The sequence below is a fragment of the Papio anubis genome, chromosome 11 (genome assembly GCF_008728515.1).
Source record: "Papio anubis isolate 15944 chromosome 11, Panubis1.0, whole genome shotgun sequence".
NCBI lineage: Eukaryota > Metazoa > Chordata > Mammalia > Primates > Cercopithecidae > Papio > Papio anubis.
Window position 1 is genome coordinate 41,222,368 of NC_044986.1, and position 27,299 is coordinate 41,249,666.

General features: G+C 40.1%; 1 protein-coding gene across 1 annotated transcript in view; it reads right to left on the reverse strand.

The window, feature by feature from the left end:
• The window catches only part of KIF11 (kinesin family member 11), a 66,771-nt gene that overhangs the window by 22,313 nt on the left and 17,159 nt on the right, over positions 1–27,299 (reverse strand). The window contains exons 7-14 of the mRNA XM_003904000.5: positions 24,357–24,447; positions 23,871–24,113; positions 20,760–20,855; positions 14,575–14,663; positions 6,684–6,771; positions 4,903–5,091; positions 2,967–3,174; positions 1,825–1,997 (exon numbers count right to left, since the gene is read on the reverse strand). Coding sequence (XP_003904049.3) covers positions 1,825–1,997; positions 2,967–3,174; positions 4,903–5,091; positions 6,684–6,771; positions 14,575–14,663; positions 20,760–20,855; positions 23,871–24,113; positions 24,357–24,447 — 1,177 coding nt within the window. The remainder of the gene's footprint in view (positions 1–1,824; positions 1,998–2,966; positions 3,175–4,902; positions 5,092–6,683; positions 6,772–14,574; positions 14,664–20,759; positions 20,856–23,870; positions 24,114–24,356; positions 24,448–27,299) is intronic.

A 27,299-nucleotide genomic window follows, 5' to 3' on the forward strand; every position in this document is an offset into this window, starting at 1 on the left:
CAAACTTTTTCATTACACACTGTGATCAATGATCTTTGATGTTACTATTATAATTGTCTTGGGGTACCATAAACTGTACCCCTGTAAGACAGCAAACGTAATTGATAAACGTTGTTTGTGTTCTGATTGTCCCACCAGGCGTCTGCTGGAATTACAGGCGTGAGCCACTGTGCCTGGTCAACATAACCTTTATATGCACTGGGAAACCAAAAAATTCATGACTTGCTTTATTGTAATATTCACTTTATTGCAGTAGTCTGGAAGCAAACCTGCAACATCTTTGAAGTATGCTTGTACATATAGAGACCATTTAATGAATGAATCAATATTTGAAAAGTTAGTACTGACAGGGTATCTTTTAACACTGTCAAATTTGGGTGATTGAGAAAACCTATCAAATAATGTCATCTAAGCAATGAATTGAGGCAGAGGGTCAGCTAACATTTGTAGTATTTACTTTGAAATGCTTAATAAATATTGTTAAACTGAAAAAGGGAGGCAAAGACCCTGCACACAGAAAACAAATTATATGGCTAAGAACTTCCTAGACCAACCATACAATTTTAAAATAAAGACTATATAAATCAAGTATGAAGGAGGTAATATGAAGTGCAATTAGATGAGTGACTTCCATAGAACTGTGGAGAAAAGATTTACAGTTATGGCCCAGAAGGGCACAGCCACACAGATCTAACCCTAAGAATTGTTATGTGTTCCCAGAATTCTTAAACATACTTTTCTTGCACTATTATTACTATCATATATTACTGTAGTTTTAAAATTAACTACCCAATATCCCCTTCTGGTTGGGTCCAGGACCCCTGAGGAAAGAGGGACTTACCAATTTCTGGGCCAACTAACAAATCCCTTGCTATCATGTGGTGCTAAACTTGCCCTTTAGTCATTAAAAGCCTCACTAATAACTCCTATTCCTAATGTTACAAGACATGAGTGAAAAAAGTTTCAAAAGTTAGTTCCATACATTTGAAAATAATCTTTCTGGGAGAGAATAAACAGTGGAGAGATCTGTCTTTTAAAATATAGACGTACTCTCGGCCGGGCACGGTGACTCACGCCTATAATCCCAGCACTTTGGGAGGCTGAGGTGGGTGGATTGCTTGAGGTTAGGAGTTCGAGACCAGCCTGACCAACATGGTAAAACCCCATCTCTACTAAAAAAAAAAAAAAAAAAAAAAAAAAATTAGCCAGGCATGTTGGCACATGCCTATAATCCCATCTACTCAGGAGGCTGAGGCAAGAGAATCGCTTGAACCCAGGAGGCAGAGGTTGCAGTGAACCGAGAAAGGAGAGGCTAAAAAAAAAAATACATAAAAATAAAGAAAATGAGACGCTGGCTGGGCACGGTGGCTCACGCCTATAATCCCAGCACTTTGGGAGGCTAAGGTGGGCGGATCACGAGGTCAGGAGATTGAGATCATCCTGGCTAACACAGTGAAACCCCGTCTCTACTAAAAATACAAAAAATTAGCCAGGCGGGCACCTATAGTCCCAGCTACTCGGGAGGCTGAGGCAGGAGAATGGCATGAACCTGGGAGGCGGAGCTTACAGTGAGCTGAGATGGTGCCACGGCACTCCTGGGCGACAGAGCAAGACTCCGTCTCAAAAAAAAAAAAAAGAAAGAAAAAAATATATATATATGTACTCTCACAGTGACGTGTCTATGACTGCGTCTAGCAAAGCTTAAGATGAAAGAATAGCAGTTAACATTGTTTATTAAGATTTATCAAATGTAACCCTTCAAAATATTTTATCAAATACTTATCAAATGTAATCCTTCAAAAATATTTTAAAAGATATACTAACAATCCGTTCCTGTAGTACAGTTTTACTTTCTGCTGCTAATGATTGTTCTTTTAGTATCATATTAAAAATCTGAGAAACACGAGTAGACACATTTTCTGGAATAGATGTGAGAGATCCAAGTGCTACTGTAGTAATGGTATCTAACGCAGAGACACTGGAAGACAGCAGATTACCTAGAACAAACAGAAAAAAACAGAAAGATGTAAACTTTGACATAAATATATTTGATATACACATATATATATATTAAATACAGTTCAAACCATTTCAGAGAAGTTGGCAAAAGTATACCCTTGTAGAATTTGTAATAACGAGCTTAAAAGAACTGGCTCTCTACATAAGCAAGGAAATATTTAAATATACATTACATATTTTCTATAGTGCTCTGTAAGCCCTTAACATATTTGTAAGTGTATCAGACCCATAACTATAATTCATAGTGCACAAAGAATTAGAATATTCTATAATTAATCTCTAACTAAAAATAATATACAGAATTATGGTAAGTTTACAGAAGAAAAGAAAAACTGGAAATCAATACCAAAATGTATTGATTGTGCTTGGCTTAATGAGACTAGAGTCTAGATGATGTTTTAAATTTTTATATTTCTAGATGTCCAAATTTTCCATAATGAAGATAGTATTTCACACTAAATAAACATACTTTTTTCTAAAGGGAGATAATAGAATAGTTAAAAACAATGAGACACAAACATATTCTGACAATACAGCAAACCATCAAGATATACATGCCCCCCCCCAATAAAAAGTTGCAGAATGTTTATGCACAGAAAATTTCTAGAAAAAGGCCCAAGAAATTTAACAATAACACCTATGGTGAATGACCCAGGGACAGGGGCCAGAGTCAGGGAAAAAGAGGACTTCTACTTCTAACGTTTATATACTTAGTTACTTAATAAATGTAACAATTTATAGAAAACAGAAGGGAGGGTGGGGAGGGAAAAAGATTTGTTTTAATTCAGAGACAGTAAAGCATTAATCTGCAGCCTGAACAAATAGTTTGTGCATGGTAGAGAGTATTGGTGACACTGTCGTCTATGTTTCACAAAATTAAATTATCAGTTTTGAAATCAACATCACACTTAACACATCAAGACTAGAACAGAACAGCCTGAACTTACCAAATAAGGTCTTATGTACTTCTAGCATGGCCTTTTGTTTTGAGCTGCCATCCTTAATTAATGCCTCCATATTATTAAACAGACTATTCAGGTTTTTGCCAAAAATATCCTGAGCTTCTGCATTGTGTTGGTCAACTGCCTTCTTACGATCCAGTTTGGAATGGAGATCAGATACATCTTTTGTAGTTTCTTCAACTGTGTTAAGCAGCTGTATTTTAAAAAATAAGTGTTAGACAAAATGGATATGACGAAAGGAATCTAATGAAAGTATCTACATAAGGATTTATCTTGATAAGAACTAGTAAATTTTCCAGCCTGACCAACATGGTGAAATCCCGTCTCTACTAAAAATACAAAAATTAGCCAGGTGTGGTGGTACACACTTGCAGTTCCAGCTACTCAGGAGGCTGAGGCAGAAGAATTGCTTGAACCTGGGAGGTGGAGGTTGCAGTGAGCCAAGATTGTGCCACTGTCACTCCAGGCCGGGCGACAGACAGAGAGACTCTGTCTCAAAAAAAAAAAAAAAAAAAAAAACTAGTAAATTTTAGACATTGTATCAGAAGAAATGCTTTAACTTATGCTAATTTATCCAGATGCCCAGTAATTTTTATTTCCCTTCCTGTAGCCATCTACGCAAGCAAGGAAAACTGATTTTGTCAGTTATTGCAATAATCATGCCTCCTCAGAAATTTTTTCCCTTCTATGTTCTACTATTTCCTCAAAAGTACACCTAATGGCCGGGGGTGGTGGCTCACACCTGTAATCCCAACATTTTGGGAGGCCTAGGCAGGCAGATCACCTGAGGTCAGGAGTTTGAGACCAGCCTGGCCAACATGGTGAAACCCTGTCTCTAATAAAATTCAAAATTAGCTGGGTGTGGTGGCAGGCACTTGTAATCCCAGCTACTTGGGAGGCTGAGGCAGGAGAATTGCTTGAACCCGGGAGGCAAATGTTACAGTGAGCTGAGATGATGTCACTGCACTCCAGCCTGGGCGACAAAGCAAGAGTCTGTCTCAAAAAAAAAAGTACAACTAATAAAAAATTAAATACCTTCAACATCTTTCATCATTAGAACATACTAAATTCTTTTTTTTTTCTTTTTGAGACAGAGTCTTGCTCTGTTACCCAGGCTGGAGTGCAGTGGCATGATCTCGGCTCACTGCAACCTCTGCCTCCTGGGTTCAAGCGATTCTCTTGCCTCAGCCTCCTGAGTAGATGGGATTATAGGCATGTGCCAACATGCCTGGCTAATTTTTGTATTTTTTTTAGTAGAGATGGGGTTTTACCATGTTGGTCAGGCTGGTCTCGAACTCCTAACCTCAAGCAATCCACCCACCTCAGCCTCCCAAAGTGCTGGGATTATAGGCGTGAGACATTGTGCCCGGCCAGAACATACTCAATTCTTAATGACTAATTAGGTTCAATCATCCCCACAAAGAAAAAGCATCTCAACATCACATTCTAAATGTCTACAAAATATATTATAAAGTTATGTTCTATTTTCTTTTTTTTTTTTTTGAGACAGAGTTTTGTTCTTGTTGCCCAGGCTGGAGTGCAATGGCGCGATCACGCCCAGCTAATTTTGTATTTTTAGTAGAGACGGGTTTCTCCATGTTGGTCAGGCTGGTCTCGAACACCTGACCTCAGGTCATCTGCCCGCCTCGGCCTCCCAAAGTCCTGGGATTACAGGCGTGAGCCACCACGCCTGGCTAAGTTATGTTCTATTTTCCAAACTCCAGGAGCAGGAGTAGTTTTTTCATAAGTCAACATCTCCACTAAGAAAAATATGGATGAAATAGTAAAATAATGTGTTTTAAATGGACAGAAATACCATTTTGGGTGAATAAACAGAATATCATAATTAATGCTTAAGCACAGACATTATTTCTACCCATTCTCTATTTAATATGAGTATAAATCAATACAAGGGACAAACCTTGCTGGCAGCATCATGAAGTTTCTCCTCAGTACTTTCCAAAGCTGATGTGATATATTCTTCTTTAACAAGTTGTAATTTAGTTTCTTGCAAATGTTTCTGAGTGGTTTCAAGTTCTTGTGTTTTATTTTGCAGGTCAGATTTACACTGGTCAAGTTCATTTTTATTATCCATAAACAACTCTGTAACCTAAATATAACGTAGAATTTAAAAAATGCTGATCTGGTTGGTAGGATATCTGGCTAGTTCATAAGATTAGAAAAATGAAACAAATTATTTCCATGCAAAAGCTGTAACAAGTTACCCAGTAGATTAACACAAATATGTCATCCGGTTTCTTTCTGCAATCTTACTCAACTCTTTGAGATTAAATAATAGGTTTGGGGTAGTACTATTAATTCTTCAGGTTCCTTCAACATTGCCATTGAATTTGAATAAAACAGTGTTAATGTGGCCCGGCAAGGTGATTCATGCCTGTAATTCCAGCACTTTGGGAGGCCAAGGCAGGAGGATCACTTGAGCCCCAGAGTTTGAGACCAGCCTAGGCAACATAGCAAGACTTCTACAAAAAAATAAAATAATTAGCCAGGTATGGTGGTGCATGCCTGAAGTCCAGCTACTCAGGAGGCTGAGGCAGGAGAGTTGCTTGAGACCAGAAGTTTGAGGCTGCAGTAAGATATGATTACGCCACTGCACTGTAGCCTGGGCATCAGAGCAAGACCCTGTCTCTAAAAAATAATTTAAAATGGCCAGGCATGGTGGCTCACGCCTGTAATCCCAGCACTTTGGAAGGCCGAGGCGGGTGGATCACGAGGTCAGGAGATAGAGACCATCGTGGCTAACACGGTGAAACCCTGTCTCTACTAAAAATACAAAAAATTAGCCGGGCGCAGTGGCGGGTGCCTGTAGTCCCAGCTAGTCAGGAGGCTGTGGCAGGAGAATGGCGTGAACCCGGGAGGCGGAGCTTGCAGTGAGCCGAGATCACGCCACACTCCAGCCTGGGTGACACAGTGAGACTCTGTCTCAAAAATAATAATAATTATTATTATTAATAAATAAAGGTATTAATATGAGAGTGGCCTGAAAGGTCAGGCCTCTTGCCTACCCTAGTTATATTACTTTTCTTTAATATCCAGTCTCTCCCAATATCTGTGTTCCTTCATCTGATAAACATGTTAACAAAAATGCTTCAGCATTCACTATTTTGTAGTTTTAATAACAAAATCAAACAATTCAGTTAATTTTTTGTAATGTTTCATTAATATAAGCTGTCAGCTTTTTTTATGTGATTGATGATAGTAAAAAATCATGATATAACTTACTTTCAGTATAAGGGTCAGCAAAATAAAATCTTTTTTTTTTTTTTAAATAAAATCTTAAAGAAGGAGCTGGGTGCGGTAGCTCATGCCTGTAATCCGAGCATTTTGGGAGGCCGAGATGGGTGGATCATGAGGTCAGGAGTTCAAGACCAGCCTGGCCAGCATGGTGAAACCCTGTCTCTACTAAAAATACAAAAAAATTAGCCAGGCATGGTGGCACACGCCTGTAATCTCAGCTACTTGGGAGGCTGAGGCAGAAGAATCGCTTGACCCCAGGCAGCAGAGGTTACAGTGAGCCGAGATCACACCACTGCACTCCAGCCTGGGTGACAGAGCGAGACTCCATCTAAAAAAAATATATATACATATATTGAAGGAAAAAATATTAGGTCTTTCACCTTCTAAAATTTTCTTTCAATATTTGCTTTTCACATAACAGTAAATATCATTTTAAATGCTTACCCTATTCAGCTCCTCCTCAACAGCACCAATTTTTTCAATCAATTCTACAATCTGCTCTTCTTGAACAGTTAATTTTCCACTCATGACTCTAAAATAAAGTTTAATATGAGTTTAACAGTTAATATTTTTTCTAACTCCTACAAAATGTATTCCAACACAATTGTGACAGCTACACAAACTCATTTCCAACATTTATCACCATGACTTGACACCCAAGTATCACCTGATACCCAAGTGTCACTTGATACCTAAGTGTCAATAAGCAATAAATACAAATTACAAAGAACAAATTATATTCCTTGTCTTTGTTTTATAAATGAAATATTTTTCCCTTGCCCTAAATTCTGAAACTAAGAATCCCTACCTATGAGGGGAAAAGTATGTGTGTACCCAATTTGAGAAGCTAGAAAGCTAACAGAGGACTGACTGTAACTCAAAGTAGAGAGAAAAGGGAATACAACCTAAGTGTCTATAATCAGGGATACAGAATATAAATATGCCCCACAGAATGTTGGAAAAATGTGGGACTAGGCCGGGCACAGTGGCTTATGCCTGTAATCCCAGCACTTTAGATGGTCGAGGCGGGCGGATCACGAGGTCAGGAGATCAAGACCATCCTGGCTAACACGGTGAAACCCCGTCACTACTAAAAATACAAAAAATTAGCCAGGCGTGGTGGTGGGCGCTGTAGTCCAAGCTACTAGGAAGGCTGAGGCAGGAGAATGGCGTGAACCCAGGAGGCGGAGCTTACAGTGAGCCGAGATCGTGCCACTGTACTCCAGCCTGGGCAACAGTGAGACTCCGTCTCAAAAAAAAAAAAAAAAAAAAAAAGTAAGAAAAGAAAACGAAAAATGTGGGACTTGAAGGCATCAGGTATCTCAGAAGGAAGGGGTAAGATTAGGGGTTAAAAACTGAGACTTAAAGTATGTATACAGAGCAATCATACCCCCTGCTGCAGCAACATGCACACACACCAGCACAAACACCACCCTCACACCACCACATAACCCTCATGAGAACAAAGGATTACTCTCTAGAGCAGAGTTTCTCAGCCTCAGCACTAGTGGATCAAATAATTCTTCATTGTGGGGATGTCCTGTACATTTTAGGATGTTCAGTACCATCCAAGTCATGACAATAAAAAATGTCTCTGGACCCTGCCAAATGTCCTCTGGGGGACAAAATCACCCACCACCACCACTCCCCAAACACCACTTCCGCTGAGAGCCACTAGTCCTCAGGAATTGCAGCAGAATTTCCAGATTCACTTTCACTAGACACCATGGATTGCAGAAGGTTTAGGGACTAGAAATGAGCATTTAGGTGTAAATCTGCATACTAAAATGATGGGATCCTCAGCCTCCTATACCCATTCTAATCAAAAAATGTCAGCAGCTAGAAAAATCTCCAAGCAAACTGGGTAAGTCTTCTCAGGAAAGACTGAGGCCTTGTCCAAAAGAAAAAAAATCCAACAAAGAATGGTATCTGATGGAAGCCCAGACTTAAGACTGAGATCACCACTTTTTCATCTGCAGTGAACTCACAGATCCATAATCCTCACCCATGTACAAAGCTTCTAATCCATCTTAATTGCCAGCCAAGTCATTAGACATTTGAAGAAAATAAGTACAAATGACAGATATCACAACAGGGAAAAAAAAAATCCCAAAGGAAAGAAAAACAGAAAAGAAAACATTAATAACATTAATAATGTTCCTGAGATAAGGAACAGATCTGTAAAATAAGAGGATGTTATAGTTTTCAAAAGGAGGGACAAAGATGGCAGAAAAGAGTTTTTAGAAACTAAAAATTTGACAGCAAAAATGAAATTCAACAAAAATATTAGAAGATGAAGTCAAAGTCAAAAGAAGTCATAAAAAGTAAAATAGAACAATGCTTTTCTCAAGCACAAAGCTCACAGGTCTTCCAAACCCACTTTAATGGGTCTCTGATTTCTTGAGTATTAGTAAGTTTCAGAAGTGAATGCCTGTATTTGCTCATCTAATTCTTTGATAGCAACCAACAATTTTATATTTCACATTATGCTTAAATGACAAAGATTCTTCCGTGAATACAAATTCCCTTAACATATTAGCTAAAGATATTGTTGACTAAAGGAAAAGCTAGAAAAGAGCTGTAAGAGAAGAGTTAATTCTAATAGTCTTTTAATTAAATATATTAGCTTTTTATTAGAAATGGATCTTCTACGGCCGGGCGCGGTGGCTCACACCTGTAATCCCAGCACTTTGGGAGGCCGAGGCGGGAGGATCATGAGGTCAGCAAATCAAGACCATCCTGGCTAACACGGTGAAACCCCATCTCTACTAAAAATACAAAAACAAAATTAGCAGGGCATGGTGGCAGGCGCCTGTAGTCCCAGCTACTCAGGAGGCTGAGGCGAGAGAATGGCATGAACCGGGAGGCGGAGCTTGCAGTGAGCCAAGATCGCGCCACTGCACTCCAGCCTGGGTGACAGAGCGAGACTCCGTCTCAAAAATAAAAAATAAAATAAAATAGAAATGGATCTTTTATGCAAAATGGGATTATTTGAAATGCTTTTCTTATAGTGAATGCCAAAGGGTAAGACAATATTGTTATTGTATGGATGACATGATTTTGATATGGTTTTAAAATGTCTATTAAGCTTGGCTTAAATAAAGCATTATCCTGTTTTAAATGTTGGCTGTAGTTTTTGTGACTCTTCTCTGACTGACACTGTACTAATTCCAAAAGTTTTCTCAGACAAAACTATCTCAGATTATGCCTCATGTCTGTTAGAGAACAAACACTTAGGATTTTTACAAGGGTTTTTAGTTTTAGGTTTTACATTTAAGTTTTTAATCCATCTTGAGTTGATTTCTGTATACGGGCATTAAGGAAGGGGTTCAGTTTCAGTCTTCTGCATATGGCTAGCCAGTTATCCCAGCACCATTTATTGAACAAGCAGTTTTATCCCCATTGCATGTTCTGTCGAAGATCAGATGGCTGTAGGTGTGTGGCTTTATTTCTGGGCTCTCTATTCGGTTTCACTGGTCTATGTGTCTGTTTTTGTACCAGTACCATGATGTTGTGGTTACTGCAGCACTGTAGTAGTCAGGTAATGCGATGCCTCCAGCTTTGTTCTTTTTGCCTAGGATTGTTTTGGCTATTTGGGCTCTTTTACACTTCCATGTGAATTTTATAATAGTTTCTTCCAATTCTGTGAAGAATGTCATTGGTAGTTTGAGAGGAACAGCATTCAGTCTGTAAATTGCTTTTGGTGGTATGGCCATTTTAACAATATTGATTCTTCTTATCCATGAGCATGGAATGTTTTACCATTTGTTTGTGTCAACTCTGATTTCTTTCAGCAGTGTTTTACAATTCTTACCGTAAAGATCTTTCACCTCTCTGGTTAGTTGTATTCCTAGGTATTTTACTGTTTTTGTGGCTATTGTGAATGGGATTGCATTCCTGTTTGGCACTCAGCTTGGACATTATTAGTATATAGGAATGCTACTGATTTTTGTACAACAATTGTGTATCCAGAAACTCTGCTTAAATTGTTTATCAGATCTAGGAGCTTATGGACAGAGACTATGGGGTTTTCTAGGTATAAAATCATATAGGCCCGGCTGGGCACGGTGGCTAACACCTGTAATCCCAGCAGTTTGGGAAGCAGAGGTGGGCAGATCACTTGAGATCAGTAGTTCAAGACCAGCCTGGCTAACATGGTGAAACCCCATCTCTACTAAAAATACAAAAATTAGCCACGCGTAGTGGCAGGCGCCTGTAATCCCAGCTACTTAGGAGGCTGAGGCAGGAGAATTGCTTGAATGTGGGAGGCAGAGGATGCAGTGAGCCAAGATCATGCCACTGCACTCCAGCCTGGACAAGAGAGCAAGACTTCATCTCAAAAAAAAACGGTGGTATAGGCCCTGACAAAGATTTCATGATGAAGATGCTGACAGCAATTGCAACAAATCAGAAATTAACAAATGGGAGGTAATTAAACTAAAGAGCTTCTGCATAACAAAAGAAACTATCACAGGGCATGGTGGCCTGTAATCCCAGCACTTTAGAAGGCTGAGGTGGGTGGATCACCTGAAGTCAGGAGTTTGAGACCAGCCTGGCCAACATGGTGAAACCACATCTCTACTAAAAATACAAAAATTAGCCGGGCATGATGGCAGGCACCTGTAATCCCAGCTACTTAGGAGGCTGAGGCAGGAGAATTGCTTGAACCTGGGGGGCAGAGTTTGCAGTGAGCCAAGATTGTGCCACTCTGGGCAAAAGAGCAAGACTCCATCTCAAAAAAAATAAATAAATAAAACACACACACAAAGAAATACTATTCGAGCCAGCAATCCCATTACTAGGTATATATCCAAAGGAATATAAATTGTTCTACCATAAAGACACATGCACACATATGTTCATCATAGCACTATTCATAACAGCAAAGACATGGAATCAACCTAGTTATCCATCCACAGTAGACTGGATAAAGAAAATGTGGTACATATACACCATGGAATACTACACAGGCATAAAAAAGGCAAGACGGCCAGGTGCAGTGGCTCATGCCTGTAATCCCAGCACTTCAGGAGACTGAGGTGAGTTGATCACTTGAGGCCAGGAATTCAAAACCAGCCTGGCCAACATTGTGCATGGTGAAACCCCGTCTCTACTTAAAAAAAAAAAAAAAAAAATTCACTAGGCATGGTGGCAGGCGCCTGTAATCCCAGCAACTCAGGTGGCTGGGGTAGGAGAATCGCTTGAACCTAGGAGGCAGAGGTTGCAGTGAGCCAAGATCACACCACTGCACTCCAGCCTGGGTGACAGAGCAAGACTGTCTCAAAAGAAAAAAAGAACGAGATCATGTCCTTTGCAGCAACATGGATGGAGCTGGATGCTGGATGCCATTGTCCTAAACAAACTGACACAGGAACAGAAAACCAAACACTGAATGTTTTCACTTATAAGTAGGAGCTAAACCCTGAGTACACATGGACACGAAGAAGGGAACAATAGTCTCCTAGGCCTCTTTGAGGGTGGAGGGTAAGAGGAAAGTAAGGATTGAAAAGCTATCCATCAGGTTCTATGATTATTATCTGGGTGACAAAATAATATATACACCAACTCCTGTTACATGCAATCTATCTATAGAACAAACCTGCACATGTATCCATGAAACTAAAATAAAAGTTAAAAAAAAGAGCAAACACCACATTTTAAATCATGGGATTAAACAAACGAAAACTAAAGTTACTTCTTAAGTTCAAAAATAAAATCAGAAAGATGAAAGCCAGTAATCGATATCATTTCTAAAGATTACAGGCCAGGACTGAGTGCCTCACCAATTACTTTTTACTTCTAAAGCATCAAAAAAAGAACACCTCCTTTAGTGGTGGTAAACTGTTATCTAACCCACAATCTTACATTGTTCTGATTCTAGGGCATCTTACACATTCATGGAGTACATTATGACAGCTGGAAATAACACAGAAAAAAGTAAGTTTATTAAATGATTTATATACTATTAGCGTGTTAACATCTATAAAAAAGTTCAGTAAAAGATTATACTAAAATGCTTCTGGTTATTATTAATTAGGTCTAATATCTTTTATCACTATTAACTTTTAAAAAATGCTCTGTGAGAAAGTCTTGCTTCCTACTATCTTCAAGGATAAACACAATCAATAATTTTTTTTTTTTTTTTTTTTTTTGAGACGGAGTCTCGCTCTGTCGCCCAGGCTGGAGTGCAGTGGCCGGATCTCAGCTCACTGCAAGCTCCGCCTCCCGGGTTCACGCCATTCTCCTGCCTCAGCCTCCCACATAGCTGGGACTACAGGCGCCCACCACCTCGCCCGGCTAGTTTTTTTTGTATTTTTTAGTAGAGACGGGGTTTCACCGGGTTAGCCAGGATGGTCTCGATCTCCTGACCTTGTGATCCGCCCGTCTCGGCCTCCCAAAGTGCTGGGATTACAGGCTTGAGCCACCGCGCCCGGCCAACAATCAAGAATTTTCAAGTTATAGTCCTTAGCATCCCTCTTGCCTTCTTCCCCTTGTTTTCTCTGTTATTATTGTTGTTTTATATAATGGGCCTCAATAAAAGCTTTCCTTTGAACAACTACTCCAGGGCTTTAAAAAGTGAATAGATTAGTGGTTGCCAGGGGTTAGGAATCATGAAAAAGATGGACTGAGTGCAACTATAGTGAATTAGCAAGAGAGTTCCTTGTGATGATAGGATAGTCTGTATCTTGATTGCAGTGGTGGTTACACAAATCTATACAAGTGACAAAATGGCACAGAAGTATATACACATGTTGATATGGTCTGGCTCTCTGTCCCCACCAAAATCTCATGTTGAATTATAATCCCATGTTGGAGGAGAGGCCTGGTGGGAGATAACTGAATGATAAAGATGGACTTCCCCCTTGCTATTCTCATGATAGCAAATGAGTTCTCACAAGATCTGGTTGTTCAGAAGTGTGCAGCGCTCTCCTCTTCACTTTCTCTCTCCTGCTGCCATGTGAAGATGTGCTTGCTTCCCCTTAGCCCTTCTACCAGGATTGTCAGTTTCCTGAGGCCTCCCCAGGCATGCCTCCTGTAGAGTCTGTTGAACTGTGAGCCAATTAAACCTCTTTTCTTTACAAATTACCCAGTCTCCGTGGTTCTTTATAGTAGTATAAGAACAAACTAATATACATATTGTATCAAGGTCAATTTCCCAGCTTTGATATTGTACTATAATTGTTATTTATTTTATTGTTTTCTTTCTTTTTTTTTTTTTTTTTGAGATGAAGTCTCACTCTTCTTCCCCAGGCTGGAGTGCAATGGTGCTATCTCAGCTCACTGCAACCTCTGCCTCCCAGGTTCAAGCGATTCTCCTGCCTCAGCCTCCCAAGTAGCTGGGATTACAGGCCTGCCACCACGCCCGGCTAACTTTTGTATTTTTAGTAGAGACAGGGTTTCACCATGTTGGCCAGGCTGGTCTCGAACTCCTGACCTCAGGTGATCCACCCGCCTCAGCCTCCCAAAGTGCTGGGATTACAGGCATGAGCTATGGCGCCCAGTCTATTTTTTATTTATCTTTTTTTTTTTTTGAGACAGAATTTTGCTCTCGTTGCCCAGGCTGGAGTGCAATGGCGCTATCTCGGCTCACCACAACCTCTGCCTCCCAGGTTCAAGCAATTCTCCTGCCTCAGCCTCTGGAGCAGCTGTGATTACAGGCATGTACCACCACACCCGGCTAATTTTATGTTTTTAGTAGAGATTGGGTTTCTCCATGTTGGTCAGACTGATCTCAAACTCCCAACCTCAGGTGATCCGCCTGCCTTGGCCTCCCAAAGTGCTAGAATTCACAGGCATGAGCCACCACGCCCAGCCTTGTACTATAATTATATAAGAGATAACCACTGAGGAAGACTGGGTGAAGAATAAATGAAACCTCTCTTGTACTCTTCTTGAAACTTCATATGAATTAATGATTTAAAAACTAAAAGTAAAGATTTTATAAAGTGTTTGATAGCTACTTGTTAACGTCAAAACAAAATAGAAGCCTAGGCAGCGTGGCGACACCTTGTCTCTACAAAAAATTGCAAAAATTAGCTGAGTGTGGTGGCTCATGCCTGTAACCCCAGCTACTTGGGAGGCTGAGGCAGGGGGATCACTTGAGCCCAGGAGATTGAGGACATAGCAAGCCAAGATTGTGCCACTGCACTCCAGTCTGGGTGAGAGTGCACACTCACCCTGTCTCAAAAGAAAACACACACACACACACACAAAATGAAGTATTTATCGGCACTTGATATAAAGATTTTATTTACTGCTACGTAAGTTTTACTTCAAATAGCCTGTTATCAGAAATGCTTATTCTTGGAAATTAACTCCATAGCCAAGGGCTTACCTAAAATTTTCTTCAGAAATGTACACTCCATTTTTCTCACGAGCTGCAGCAAGATCTCGTTTTAAACGCTCTATCTCCTCCGTATACTCCTACACAAGAGGAATGTCGAAGGTGTCAGTTTAGTACTTTTTTCATTCAGTTTGGGAAGGATATGCATCAAATAAAAAGTAAAGTTAGCCTTTTTATGTCTTTTAAAACATAAAGAAGCATGATAAAAAGTTATAACCATACTTGTTAATCAATATTAATTTGTATAGAAATAAAGTCTTTCAAAGCTCCTTTTTAAATGCACTCATTCTAAAAATATGGACTTCCCAAGAAAAACCACAACCTCCAGTACCCAGGTTGGTAGCAGTATTTCAAACTAAAATGAACCAGGATTCCTTAGAAAAGCATCTGATTCCAGGACTGAGGTAGGAAATACTCAAGATGAACACAGAACATCTTGTCAAATAAGGCAATGAAAGAAGCTAAACAAAGACTACTAGGCTAATCAAAAGGACTCAAGAAGCCACCTGAAGAGATAACCCCTTAATATAGTTTGGCTCTGTCTCCCCACCCAAATTTCATCTTGTAGCTCCCATAATTCCCACTTGTTGTGGGAGGGACCCGGTGGGAGATGATTGAATTGTAGGGGCAGATCTTTCCCATGCCATTCTCATGACAGTGAATGGGTCTCACAAGATCTGATGGTTTTATTTATTTATTTATTTTTTTTTTTTTTTGAGACAGAGTCTTGCTCTGTCTCCCAGGCTGGAGTGCGGTGGCCCGATCTCGGCTCACTACAACCTCCGCCTCCTGGGTTCAAGCGATTCTCCTGCTCAGCCTCCCAAGTAGCTGGGACTACAGGCGTCCACCACCACTCCCGGCTAATTTTTGTATTTTTAGTAGAGACGGGGTTTGACCATATTGGCCAGGCTGGTCTCGAACTCCTGACCTTGTGATCCGCCTGTCTTGGCCTCCCAAAGTGCTGGGATTACAGGCTTGAGCCACTGCACCCAGCCCTGATGGTTTTAAAAATGGGAGTTTCTCCACACAAGCGCCCTCTCTTTGCCTGCTGCCACCCACGTAAGATGTGACTTGCTCCTCCTTGCCTTCCACTATGATTATGAGGCCTCCCCGGCCATGTGGAACTATAAGTCCAATAAACCTCTTTCTTTTGTAAATTGCCCGATCTTGGGTATGTCTTTATCAGCAGCATGAAAACAGACTAACATACCCCTGGCCAAAGATGAGCCAATCTGAGCATCAGTGAGGAGAAAAACTACAGTCAGTTAACACAAACAATTTAAATATATGAGATTATAATGACACTAAGAAACCTAGGAAACTAACTCATTATTCTCAAAATTGGCAAATAAAGGAAATTATCAAGCATGTGTCCTGCCTTTCCTATAAGAACTATACCTCTAAGTAGATGAGAGAAAGAACCTCTTAATAGAAGCACAGGTTGAACATCCCTAATCTGAAAACCTGAAACTCAAAAGTTTGGGTCCAAAAGTCCCAAACTTTTTGAGCACCGACATGACACCAGAAATTGAAAATTTTGCACCTGATCTCATGTGACAGGTCACAGTTAAAACACTGTCTCATACACAAAATTATTCAAAATATTGCATAAAATTACTTGCAGGCTACGTATATATGGTTATATGAAACAAAAATGAATTTCATATTTAGACTTGGGTCCCATCCCCAATAAACCTTATTATGTATACGCAAATATTCCAAAATCCAAAATATCTGAAATCCAAAACACTTCTGGTCCCATGCATTTCAGATAAGGGATATTCAACCTGAGGTTCAGCAATCAATTAAGAAAGAATAATTGAATTCAAATATTACCATATAGGCCGGGCGCGGTGGCTCAAGCCTGTAATCCCAGCACTTTGGGAGGCCGAGACGGGCGGATCACGAGGTCAGGAGATCGAGACCATCCTGGCTAACACGGTGAAACCCCGTCTCTACTAAAAAATACAAAAAACTAGCCGGGCGAAGTGGCGGGCGCCTGTGGTCCCAGCTACTCGGGAGGCTGAGGCAGGAGAATGGCGTGAATCCGGGAGGCGGAGCTTGCAGTGAGCTGAGATCCGGCCACCGCACTCCAGCCTGGGTGACAGAGCCAGACTCAGTCTCAAAAAAAAAACAAAAAACAAAAAACAAAAAACAAAAAAAAAAACAAATATTACCATATTGCAACCTTAGAAAACTACTGACCAAGTCCCTGAATATTGTCATTGCCCATAAAAAAGACAAAGAACTGGCCGGGCGCGGTGGCTCACGCCTGTAATCCCAGCACTTTGGGAGGCCGAGGCGGGCGGATCACAAGGTCAGGAGATCGAGACCATCCTGGCTAACACGGTGAAACCCCATCTCTACTAAAATACAAAAATTTAGCCGGGCATGGTGGCGGGTGCCTGTAGTCCCAGCTACTAGGGAGGCTGAGGCAGGAGAATGGCGTGAACCTGGGAGGCAGAGCTTGCAGTGAGCCGAGATGGTGCCACTGCACTCCAGCCTGGGCAACAGAGCGAGACTCCGTCTCAAAAAAAAAAAAAAAAGAGAACCAGAGATTATATACTTCTAAATGGAAGAAGACACTACTGCTTATGAATTAGTTTTGCCAAAAATAAATAAGACAAAACTTGAATTTAATTAAGCCTCAAGATTCAGCTTCTAATTTACAGAAAATACAAAGAACAGAGGAACACGTCGAAAGATACTACGGTAAAACTCTACAGGACAAACATACAGATATTTCCACAAATAAATTATAAGAGGAAATATATATATACATATATATGTTACCTATACATGTGTATGTTATATACATATCAATATGCAATGTATGTATATGCTATATATACATAAATATATAAACATCAAATAAGCATGTTAAAAAGATGCTCAACATCATTAGCCTTTAGAAAAATTCAAGTTAAAAACCACAATGAGATATCTATTACCTACCACACCTATCAGAATGACTAAAATAAAAAAGTTACAACACTAAATGCTGGTGAGGATATGAAGAAACTAGATCACTCATACATTAATTTCAAATTGTTTTTCATTACAATTTGAAAAACAGGCAGTTCCCTAAAATAATAAACATTCAATTATTATACAACCCAGCAATTGCACTCTTGGGCAATTATCCAAGAGAAATAAAAATGTATGTTTACATAAATACCTATAAATGAATGTCAATAGCAGTTTTGTTTGTAATAGCAAAAAAACTGCAATCAGCTCATATGTCATTCAATAAGTGAATAGTTACAAAAACTGTATGGTACACACTCACCATGGACTACTACTTATTACTAAAAAAAAAGATCTGCTGGGTGCAGTGGCTCATGCCTATAACCCCAGCACTTTGGGAGGCCAAGGTGGGTGGATCACAAGGTCAAGAGTTTGAGACCAGCCTGGTGAACATGGTGAAACCCTGTCTCTACTAAAAATGCAGAAAATTATCCGGACATGGTGGCAAACACCTGTAATCCCAGCTACTTGGGAGAGTGAGGCAGGAGAATCGTTTGAACCTGGGAGGCAGAGGTTGCAGTGAGCTGAGATCGCACCACTGCACTCCAGCCTGGGCAACAGAATGAGACTCCGTCTCAAAATAAATAAATAAATAAATAAGGCAATCTCAGACCTTTACATAATATATGATTCTAATCAATAACAGTCTTGAAATGATAGAGGACAGATTATTGGGTGCACTCCAGCCTGGGCAACAGAGTAAGACTCCATCTCAAAATAAATAAATAAATAAATAAATAAAGCAATCTCAGACCTTTACATAATATATGATTCCAATCAATAACAGTCTTGAAATGATAGAGGGCCGGGCGCGGTGGCTCAAGCCTGTAATCCCAGCACTTTGGGAGGCCGAGACGGGCGGATCACGAGGTCAGGAGATCGAGACCATCCTGGCTAACACGATGAAACCCCGTCTCTACTAAAAGATACAAAAAACTAGCCGGGCGTGGTGGCGGGCGCCTGTAGTCCCAGCTACTCCGGAGGCTGAGGCAGGAGAATGGCGTGAACCCGGGAGGCGGAGCTTGTAGTGAGCCGAGATCCGGCCACTGCACTCCAGCCTGGGCGACAGAGCGAGACTCCGTCTCAAAAAAAAAAAAAAAAAAAAAATGATAGAGGACAGATTATTGGGTACCAGAAAAGGAGGGAGATGGTGGGAAGAAAAGTGGTAACAAAAGGGCAATATGAGGGGTCCTTGTGGTGATGGAACTGTTCAGTATCTTGATTGTGGTAGTGAATACACGAACCTATACATGTGACAATACTGTCTAGACTTGAATACACATACACACACACATAAGGAAAACTGGGAAAGATCCGTGGATTGTTATTAATATCATATCCTCGTGGTAATATTCTATAGTTCAAGAAAATGTACAAAGGATTTCTCTGTATTATTACTTTTTTTTTGAGACAGAGCCTCACCCTTTGTCTCCCATGCTGGAGTGCAGTGGCACGATCTCAGCTCACTGCAACCTCTGTCTCCTGGGTTCAAGTAAATCTCCTGTCTTAGCCTCCTGAGTAACTGGGATTACAGGCACGCGCCGCTACGCCCAGCTAATTTTTGTATTTTTAGTGAGATAAGGGTTTCACTATGTTGGCCAGGCTAGTCCTGAACTCCTGATCTAAAGCAATCCGCCTACCTCGGTCTCCCAAAGTGCTGGGATTACAGGCATGAGCCATTGTGCCTGGCCTGTTTTCTCTGTATTATTTCTTATAACTGCATGTGAATCTATAATTATCTCAATAATAAAAACTTTATTTAAAAAAAAAAACCACCAAGGAAAGGAAAAAGTAAAGCCAGACTGGGAGGAAATATTTGCAAATCATATCTCATTAAGGGCTTGCATCTAGACTACATGAACTTCTTACAACTTAATAAGAAGACAAACCAATTAAAATTGGGGAAAGCATTTGAATAGACATTTCACCAAAAAAGATAAACAAATAGATAATAAGCACAAGAAAAGACGTTCAACATCATTAGGGAAATGCTAATTAAAACCATACTAGAGCCAGGTGTATTGGCTCACGCCTGTGATCCCAGCACTTTGGGAGGCTGAGGCAGGCGGATCACAAGGTCAGGAGTTCAAGACCAGCCTGGCCAACATGTTGAAACCCCATCTCTACTAAAAGTACAAAAATGAGCTGGGCGTGGTGGTGCACACCTGTAGTCCCAGTTACTCGGGAGACTGAGGTCGAAGAATCGCTTGAAAATGGGAGACAGAGGTTGCAGTGAGTCAAGATCGTGCCACTGCACTCCAGCCTGGGTGAAAGAGCGAGACTTCATCTCAAAAAAAAAAAAAAGAAAACAAAAACAAAACAAGTGTTGAAAAGGAGGTGGAGAAATTGCAGACCTCATAAACTGCTGTAGGAAATACAAAGTGGTAGAGCTACTTGGAAAAGTTTCTTAAGCATAAACTTACTATGCAACCCAGAAATTAAATCCCTAGATATCTACCCAAGAGAAAAGAAAACACATCAACACAAAAGACATGTAGAGAAATGTTCACAATGGCATTATTGGAAATGATCCAAATGTCATATTATCAGCATATAATTGAATACTATTCAGCAATAAAAAGAAATAAACTACTGATACATGTTATAAATGGAACCCCAAATGTTATGCTAGGCAAAAGAAACTTGATGCAAAAGACCAAATACTACATGATTCCATTTATAGGAAATTTCCAGAAAAGGCAAATCTATAGACAGAAAGCAGTTCAGTGGCCACATGATTGTAAGGAGCAAAGGGAAACTGGATAGTGATACAAATTTTCTAAAACTAGATCGTGGTTATATTCCACAACTCTGTAAATGCACTATAAATCATTGAATTGTATGCTTACATTAGGGGGTGGGTGTTATGGCATGTAAATTATACCTCAAAAATGCAAATAAATAAATTTTGTAAATGTAAATAAATGAAAATTTTGTTAAGAGTACCAACTCAGTTGATAAAGTTGGTAAAGTCAACATATTAGCATTAGAAAAAAATATGTTAACACGTAAGATATTTAGTTTAAATCACTATATAAAAAGCCTTCCATGGGCAATTTACAAATGTTGTTTAACAATTATCTCCCACTTAAGTTTCTTATTTTCACATTTGTCAAGCAAGATTACATTATGCTCCAAAATTCAGTTACCTTAATAAGAGCTTTTTTGGTGAGTTTCTGATTCACTTCAGGCTTATTCAATATGTTCTTTGCTCTATGAGCATATTCCAATGTACTCAGCGTTTCCTGTCATAGAAAGGAAAGATCAATTAGTGAAGATATTGTGAGAATAATGTAGTTCTGTTATCTAAAATATGTTATATAATAACTTAAAGTAATATTTTATAGTTGTATCTAATTTTAAAATCTAGTCATTAAGACCACTATGCCCAACCTTTAAAAAGGAAGCTGTTCAATCCTTTTTTCCCTTCTCTTCAATTTTCATAGTCTTGACCCTTAGGATAATTTCCTTTAGACTATTCTTAAACTCAATGATGGCTCACATTTGTAATCCCAGCACTTTGGAGGCCAAGGCATGAGGGTCACTTGAGTCCAGGAGTTCGAGACAAGCCTTGGCAACATAGGGAGACCCTGTTTCTACAATAAATAGATAAATATTAGTTGGGCATGGTAGCATGTGCCTATAGTCCCACCTACTTGGGAGTCTGAGGTGGGAGGATCACTTAAGCCCAGGAGGTTGAGATTGCAGTGACTGTGCCATTGCACTCCAGCCTAGGCAACAGGTTTGTTTGTCTCAAATAAACAAAAAAACAAAAACAAAAAAACACAAAGCTCAATGAATCTACCAACTGATGAATAAACAAAATGTCCTATATCAGCCGGGCACAGTGGCTCACGTCTGTAATCCCAGCACTTTGGAAGGCCAAGGCAGGTGGATCATGAGGTCAAGAGTTCGAGACCAGCCTGGCCAACATGGTGAAACCCTGTCTCTGGTAAAAATACAAAAATTAGCCAGGCGTGGTGGCAGGCGCCTGTAATCCCAGCTACTCGGGAGGGTGAGGCAGGAGAATCACTTGAACCCGGGAGGCAAAGGTTGCAGTGAGCCAAGACCATACCATTGCACTCCATACTATAGAATATTATTCACCCATTAAAAGGAATAAAGTATTGCTGCTACAACACAGATGAACCTTGAAAACATTATGCTAAGTGAAAGAAGCCAGTCACAAAAAAACTACATATTACATAATTCCATTTATATGAAATATCCAGAACAGGCAAATCCATAGATGCAAAAAGCAGTAGTATCCTAGAGCTGGGAGTGGGGCAAATGGAAAAGTAATTTCAATGGGTACAGGCCTTCTTTCTGGGGTTACGATAATGTTCAAAACTTAGATTTCGGTGACGGTTGGACAGCTCTGTTAATATACTAAAATTATTAAATTAATATACTTTAAATCGGTGAATTTTATGATATGTGAATTAAATCTCAATAAAGATTTTTTTTTAATGAAGGGGAAGTTGGAGACCTTAAAGAAGCTTTTTTGTTTTTTTGAGACAAAGTCTCGCTCTGTCACCCAGGCTTGAGTGCAGTGGCTCAATCTCAGCTCACTGCAACCCCTACTTCCTGGGTTCAAGCAACTCTCCTGCCTCAGCCTCCTGAGTAGTTGGGATTACAGGCGTGCACCACCACGCCCAGCTAATTTTTTGTGTTTTTTAGTAGAGACGGGGTTTCACCATGTTGCTCAGGCTGGTCTTGAACTCCTGAGCTAAGATGATCCACTCACCTCAGCCTCCCAAAGTGCTGGGATTACAGGTGTAAGCCACCGTGCCCGGCCTAAAAAAGCTTTTTAAAATCCATTTAGGTCAAGCGAGGTGGCCCATGCCTAAATCGCAGCACTTCAGGAGGCTGAGGTAGGAGGATCCCTTGAGCCCAGGAGTTCAAGATCAGCCTAGGAAACATAGTGAGACCTCCGTCTCTATTTAAAACAAAACAAAACAAAACAAAACTTAGCCAGGCCTGGTGGCTCACACTTGTAGTACTAGCTACTCAGGAGGCTGTGGTTGGGGGAATCACTTGAGTCCAGGAATTTAAGTTGCAGTGAGCCATGATCATGCTACTGTACTGCAACCTTGGCAACAGCATGAGACTCTACTTCTAAAAATAAATAAATAAATAAACAAATAAATAAAATTTCCACTTAAGGCAGATGATAGCAATAAAATAAGACTACATTTTACCATCTTTGTTATTTCTCTTGGTTTTTCTCTCTGTTCTCACACATCCAACGCCATCTTCAGTGTTCTCTAAGCAGCCTTACCACACTAGCGAGCATTCACTTTACCTGCTCCTAAGTCCTCAATTAAATCTCCATATACCACCCACTGCTAATGACCACAGCAATTTTCTTTGAAGACTGTGTGGAAAAAGCCATTGAGAAACTGGCTTTTTAAGGTTAAAAACTCTGCAAGGAAGGAAAAAGATAACTTCTTCAGGAGTGTCCTCCTGTATATGTTCATATGCAATGTCCAGATTGTTTTACATTATAGCATAGAATGAAGAGGGCGCGGTGGCATACGCCTGTAATCCCAGAACTTTGGGAGACAAAGGCGGGCGGTTCACCTGAGGTCAGGAGTTTGAGACCAGCCTGGTCAACAAGGTGAAACCACATCTCTACTAAAAATACAAAAATTAGCTGGGTGTGGTGGCAGGCGCCTGTAATCCCAGCTACTTGGGAGGCTGAGGCAGGAAAATCGTTTGAACCCGGTGGAGGTTGCAGTGAGCTGAGATCTCGTCATCGCACTCCAGCCTGGGGGATAAGAGCGGGATTCATCTCAAAAAAAAAAAAAAGAATGAAGCTACTAAATGAACTTTTTTTATTCCACCATATATATATATATATATATATATATATATTTTTTTTTTTTTTTTTTTGAGATGGGGTCTCCCTCTGCCACCCAGGCTGGAGTGTAGTGGCATGATCTCAGTTCAGTGCAACTTCTGCCTCCCAGGCTTAAGCGATTCTCCCACCTCAGCCCCATAAGTAGGTGGGACCACAGGTGTGCACCACCAAACCCACCTAATTTTTTGTATTTTTGGTAGAGACAGGGTTTCGGCAGGTTGCCCAGGCTGGTCTCGAACTCCTAAGCTCAAGTGATCCACCCACCTCGGACTTCCAAAGTGCTGGGTTTACAGGTATGAGTCACTATGTCCAGCCTAGTAAATAAACTTTTAAAATATATAATAGCTAAATAAGAATTACAGCTACTACACTCGCAGCTTGCTTTCAAAGGGCTTACCTCAAGATTGAGAGATGCAGGAGAAATTGTTGCAATTATAGATGTTCTTGTACGCCCTCCAAGAGAATCCTGGAGGATTCTAGTTAGTTTAGATTCTCGATAAGGAACATGAGGTGTTCTTTCTACAAGGGCGGTAATAACCCTTCCCAAAGTCAACAGGGATTGATTTATATTTCCAGCTTCCCGAGCTCTCTTATCAACAGCTCCAGAACGGCCAATGTTTTCACTTCCTGCAAGATCAACCTTTAATTTCAAAAATAAAAATAAAAAGTGAGTCTATTGGATTTGGATTCAAAGACTTTCATTCTTATAGTATACATAATGTATTAAATAGCCAGCAAAATAATTTTTCTGTAATTAATAAATTTGTTCTCCCACTACAAAGCTAATCACCCAGTGACCACAAAAACTGTCTCAAGGGCAAAATTTCAAGCTGCTCTATAAGGTGTTTAAGAGTGAAACAGTAGTATTAAGGTGGATGCTTACCAAGTTCAACTTTCCAATTTTAACAAGCTCTTCTCCATCAATCGTAGTTTCTTTCATATGTATTGTAACAGAGAAAACTGAGTGGGAACGACTAGAAAACAATATCAAGTTGCCCAGTCATTATAATGTAAAACAGCATTTCCTGCTTCTGAAATACTGAAAACAGGAAAGGAAGATCTAAATCCACATGGGTAGAGAAAGATAACATCAGACAGGAGATATCAAGAATATTCTGGAAGATAGGCGATGGATAGAACAGTGATTAGGATTTTGTTTTCTCCTATCTACTGCCTGCAAAAGCGGCATCAATAAGAAGCTATCTGAAAAAAAACTCCAAAAGACTTAGAATCCTGAGGCACCTCTGAAAGCTGGATGTGGATGGGGTCGAAACATTTGCCTGGTATGTCAAGAAGAGATGGCTTGCAATCAATCTGCTATTCATAAGAACCATTTGAAGTATGTCATTACCATAAATTCAAATGGTACCAGGCAAGGCATTAGTTTACTCTTCCACCTCCCCATCCATGTCAGCTGTTGTGTACATGCACAAGTACACTTCTCTGCTTTGAGACTGTCATCAGAAATAGGTGACTCCTATCCCCTAACAGCAGAAATAGTAAACAGCATGATTACTAAAACACTACAAGATAATCACTGCTAGATTATAAAATGTTCAAAAGTCTACCTTATGCTAAATACTGATATTCAGGCCAGGGGTGGTAGCTCATGCCTGTAATCCCAACACTTTGGGAGGCCAAGGTAGGAGGGTCACTTCAACCCAGGAGTTCGAAACCAGCCTGGGCAACATAGTGGGACTGCCATCTCTACAAAAAAATTTCAAAATTAGCTGGGCGTAGTGGTATGCTCCTACAGTTACAGCTACCCTAGAGGCTCAGGTGGGAGGATCACTTTAGCCCAGGAGGTCAAGGCTGCAGTAAGTCATGACTGAGTCACTGCACTCTAGCCTGGGTGACAAAGTAAGATGTTGTCTTGGGAAAAAAAACAAACAAGCAAAAAAACAAACAAAAAAAACCAAATACTCTGCTTTTATCTTAGGGGAAAAAAAATTATACAGATGACCAAAGACATTCTTTTTGTATCCAATGGCAGTTGGTGAACATTATCATGTTTGTTAATATCATTGACAGTTGACAGAGAATCTGGTAAGTTTCAATTTTCTTCTTTGTACTTTCATGTTACTTAAACAAAAAATTAAGTATCTTTTTTTTTTTTTTTGAGACTTATTGCCCAGGCTAGACTTATTGCAATGGCTCGATCTCAGCTCACTGCAACTTCTGCCTCCTGGGTTCAAGCAGTTCTCCTGACTCAGCCTACCAAGTATCTGGGATTACAGGCACACGCCACCACGCCCAGCTAGTTTTTGTATTTTTAGTAGAGACGGGGTTTCACCACATTGGCCAGGCTGGTCTCGAACTCCAGACCTCAAGTGATCCTCCCGCCTTGGCCTCCCAAAGTGCTGGGATTACAGGCGTGAGCCATCGCGCCCAGCCAAGTAGCATTTTTATAAAAATTATTTAAATTATTTAAAATTACAGAAAAGGAGGAAGATCCAAGGAAAAGCATAAATGCAAACTACAGATCTGAATTATAATATTCATCTCCACCAGGCGTGGTGCCTCACGCCTGTAATCATTTTGGGAGGCCGAGGCGGGCAGATCACGAGGTCAGGAGATCAAGACCATCCTGACTAACACAGTCAAACCCCGCCTCTACCAAAAAATACAAAAAATTAGCTGGGCGTAGTGGTGGGCGCCTGTTGTCCCAGCTACTCGGGAGGCTGAGGCAGGAGAATGGCATGAACCCGGGAGGCGGAGCTTGCAGTGAGCCGAGATCGCGTCACTTCACTCCAGCCTGGGGGACAGAGAGAGACTTTGTCTCAAAAAAAAATAAATAAATAAAAATAAAAATAATAATAATAATAATAATAATAATAGGCCGGGCGCGGTGGCTCAAGCCTGTAATCCCAGCACTTTGGGAGGCCGAGGCGGGCGGATCACGAGGTCAGGAGATCGAGACCATCCTGGCTAACACAGTGAAACCCCGTCTCTACTAAAAATACAAAAACTTAGCCGGGCGAGGTGGCAGGCGCCTATAGTCCCAGCTACTCGGGAGGCTGAGGCAGGAGAATGGCGTAAACCGGGGAGGCGGAGCTTGCAGTGAGCTGAGATCCGGCCACTGCACTCCAGCCTGGGTGACAGAGCAAGACTCCATCTCAAAAAATAATAATAATAATAATAATAATAATAATATTCATCTCATATTTTTCGACCATTATCTACCCATTCCTAATCCAGATTAGGCAATTAATACAAATAAGCATTGGAGTTAGCTCTAATTTGGGAAAACTGAATTAGCTTCTCCTCTTTGTCACATACATTCATTAAAAAGTGACCTTTATACAAGTCTACATATAAGAAAAAAGGAAAAATAGAAATTTTATACTTTAGTGAAATGTACCTAAAGAAATTTTAACTAGTCTTCAGTTCAGTTCTCAAAATTCTACATGAAATTAAGTCATAAATCAACCACAGAATAAAATTTCCATTTTATTGGAAAGCCATTAAGTGCAAATTTAATTAAAATTTTGAAATCATCCAAAATTCCATGATCTTAATCACTTTTATGTTATATTTTTCTTCTTTCTTTAAATGCAAACTTTTTTTAGAGTTGCAACTATAATTGATATGGCATTTTATAGAAATTTTCAACTACAAGCCAGCAAAGAAATAAGACTTCCAATCCTAACAATAATTTTGTAGCTCAGAGAAACTGATATGCAGATAAATTCACTTATTCACCCGAAGTCACATACTGAATTAACTGTGAAACTGAGACTACACACAAATATCTAATTCCCAATCTATTGCTTTTTCTATCACATTCTGATGTTTCCTTCAAAGACCACAAACACACACACACACA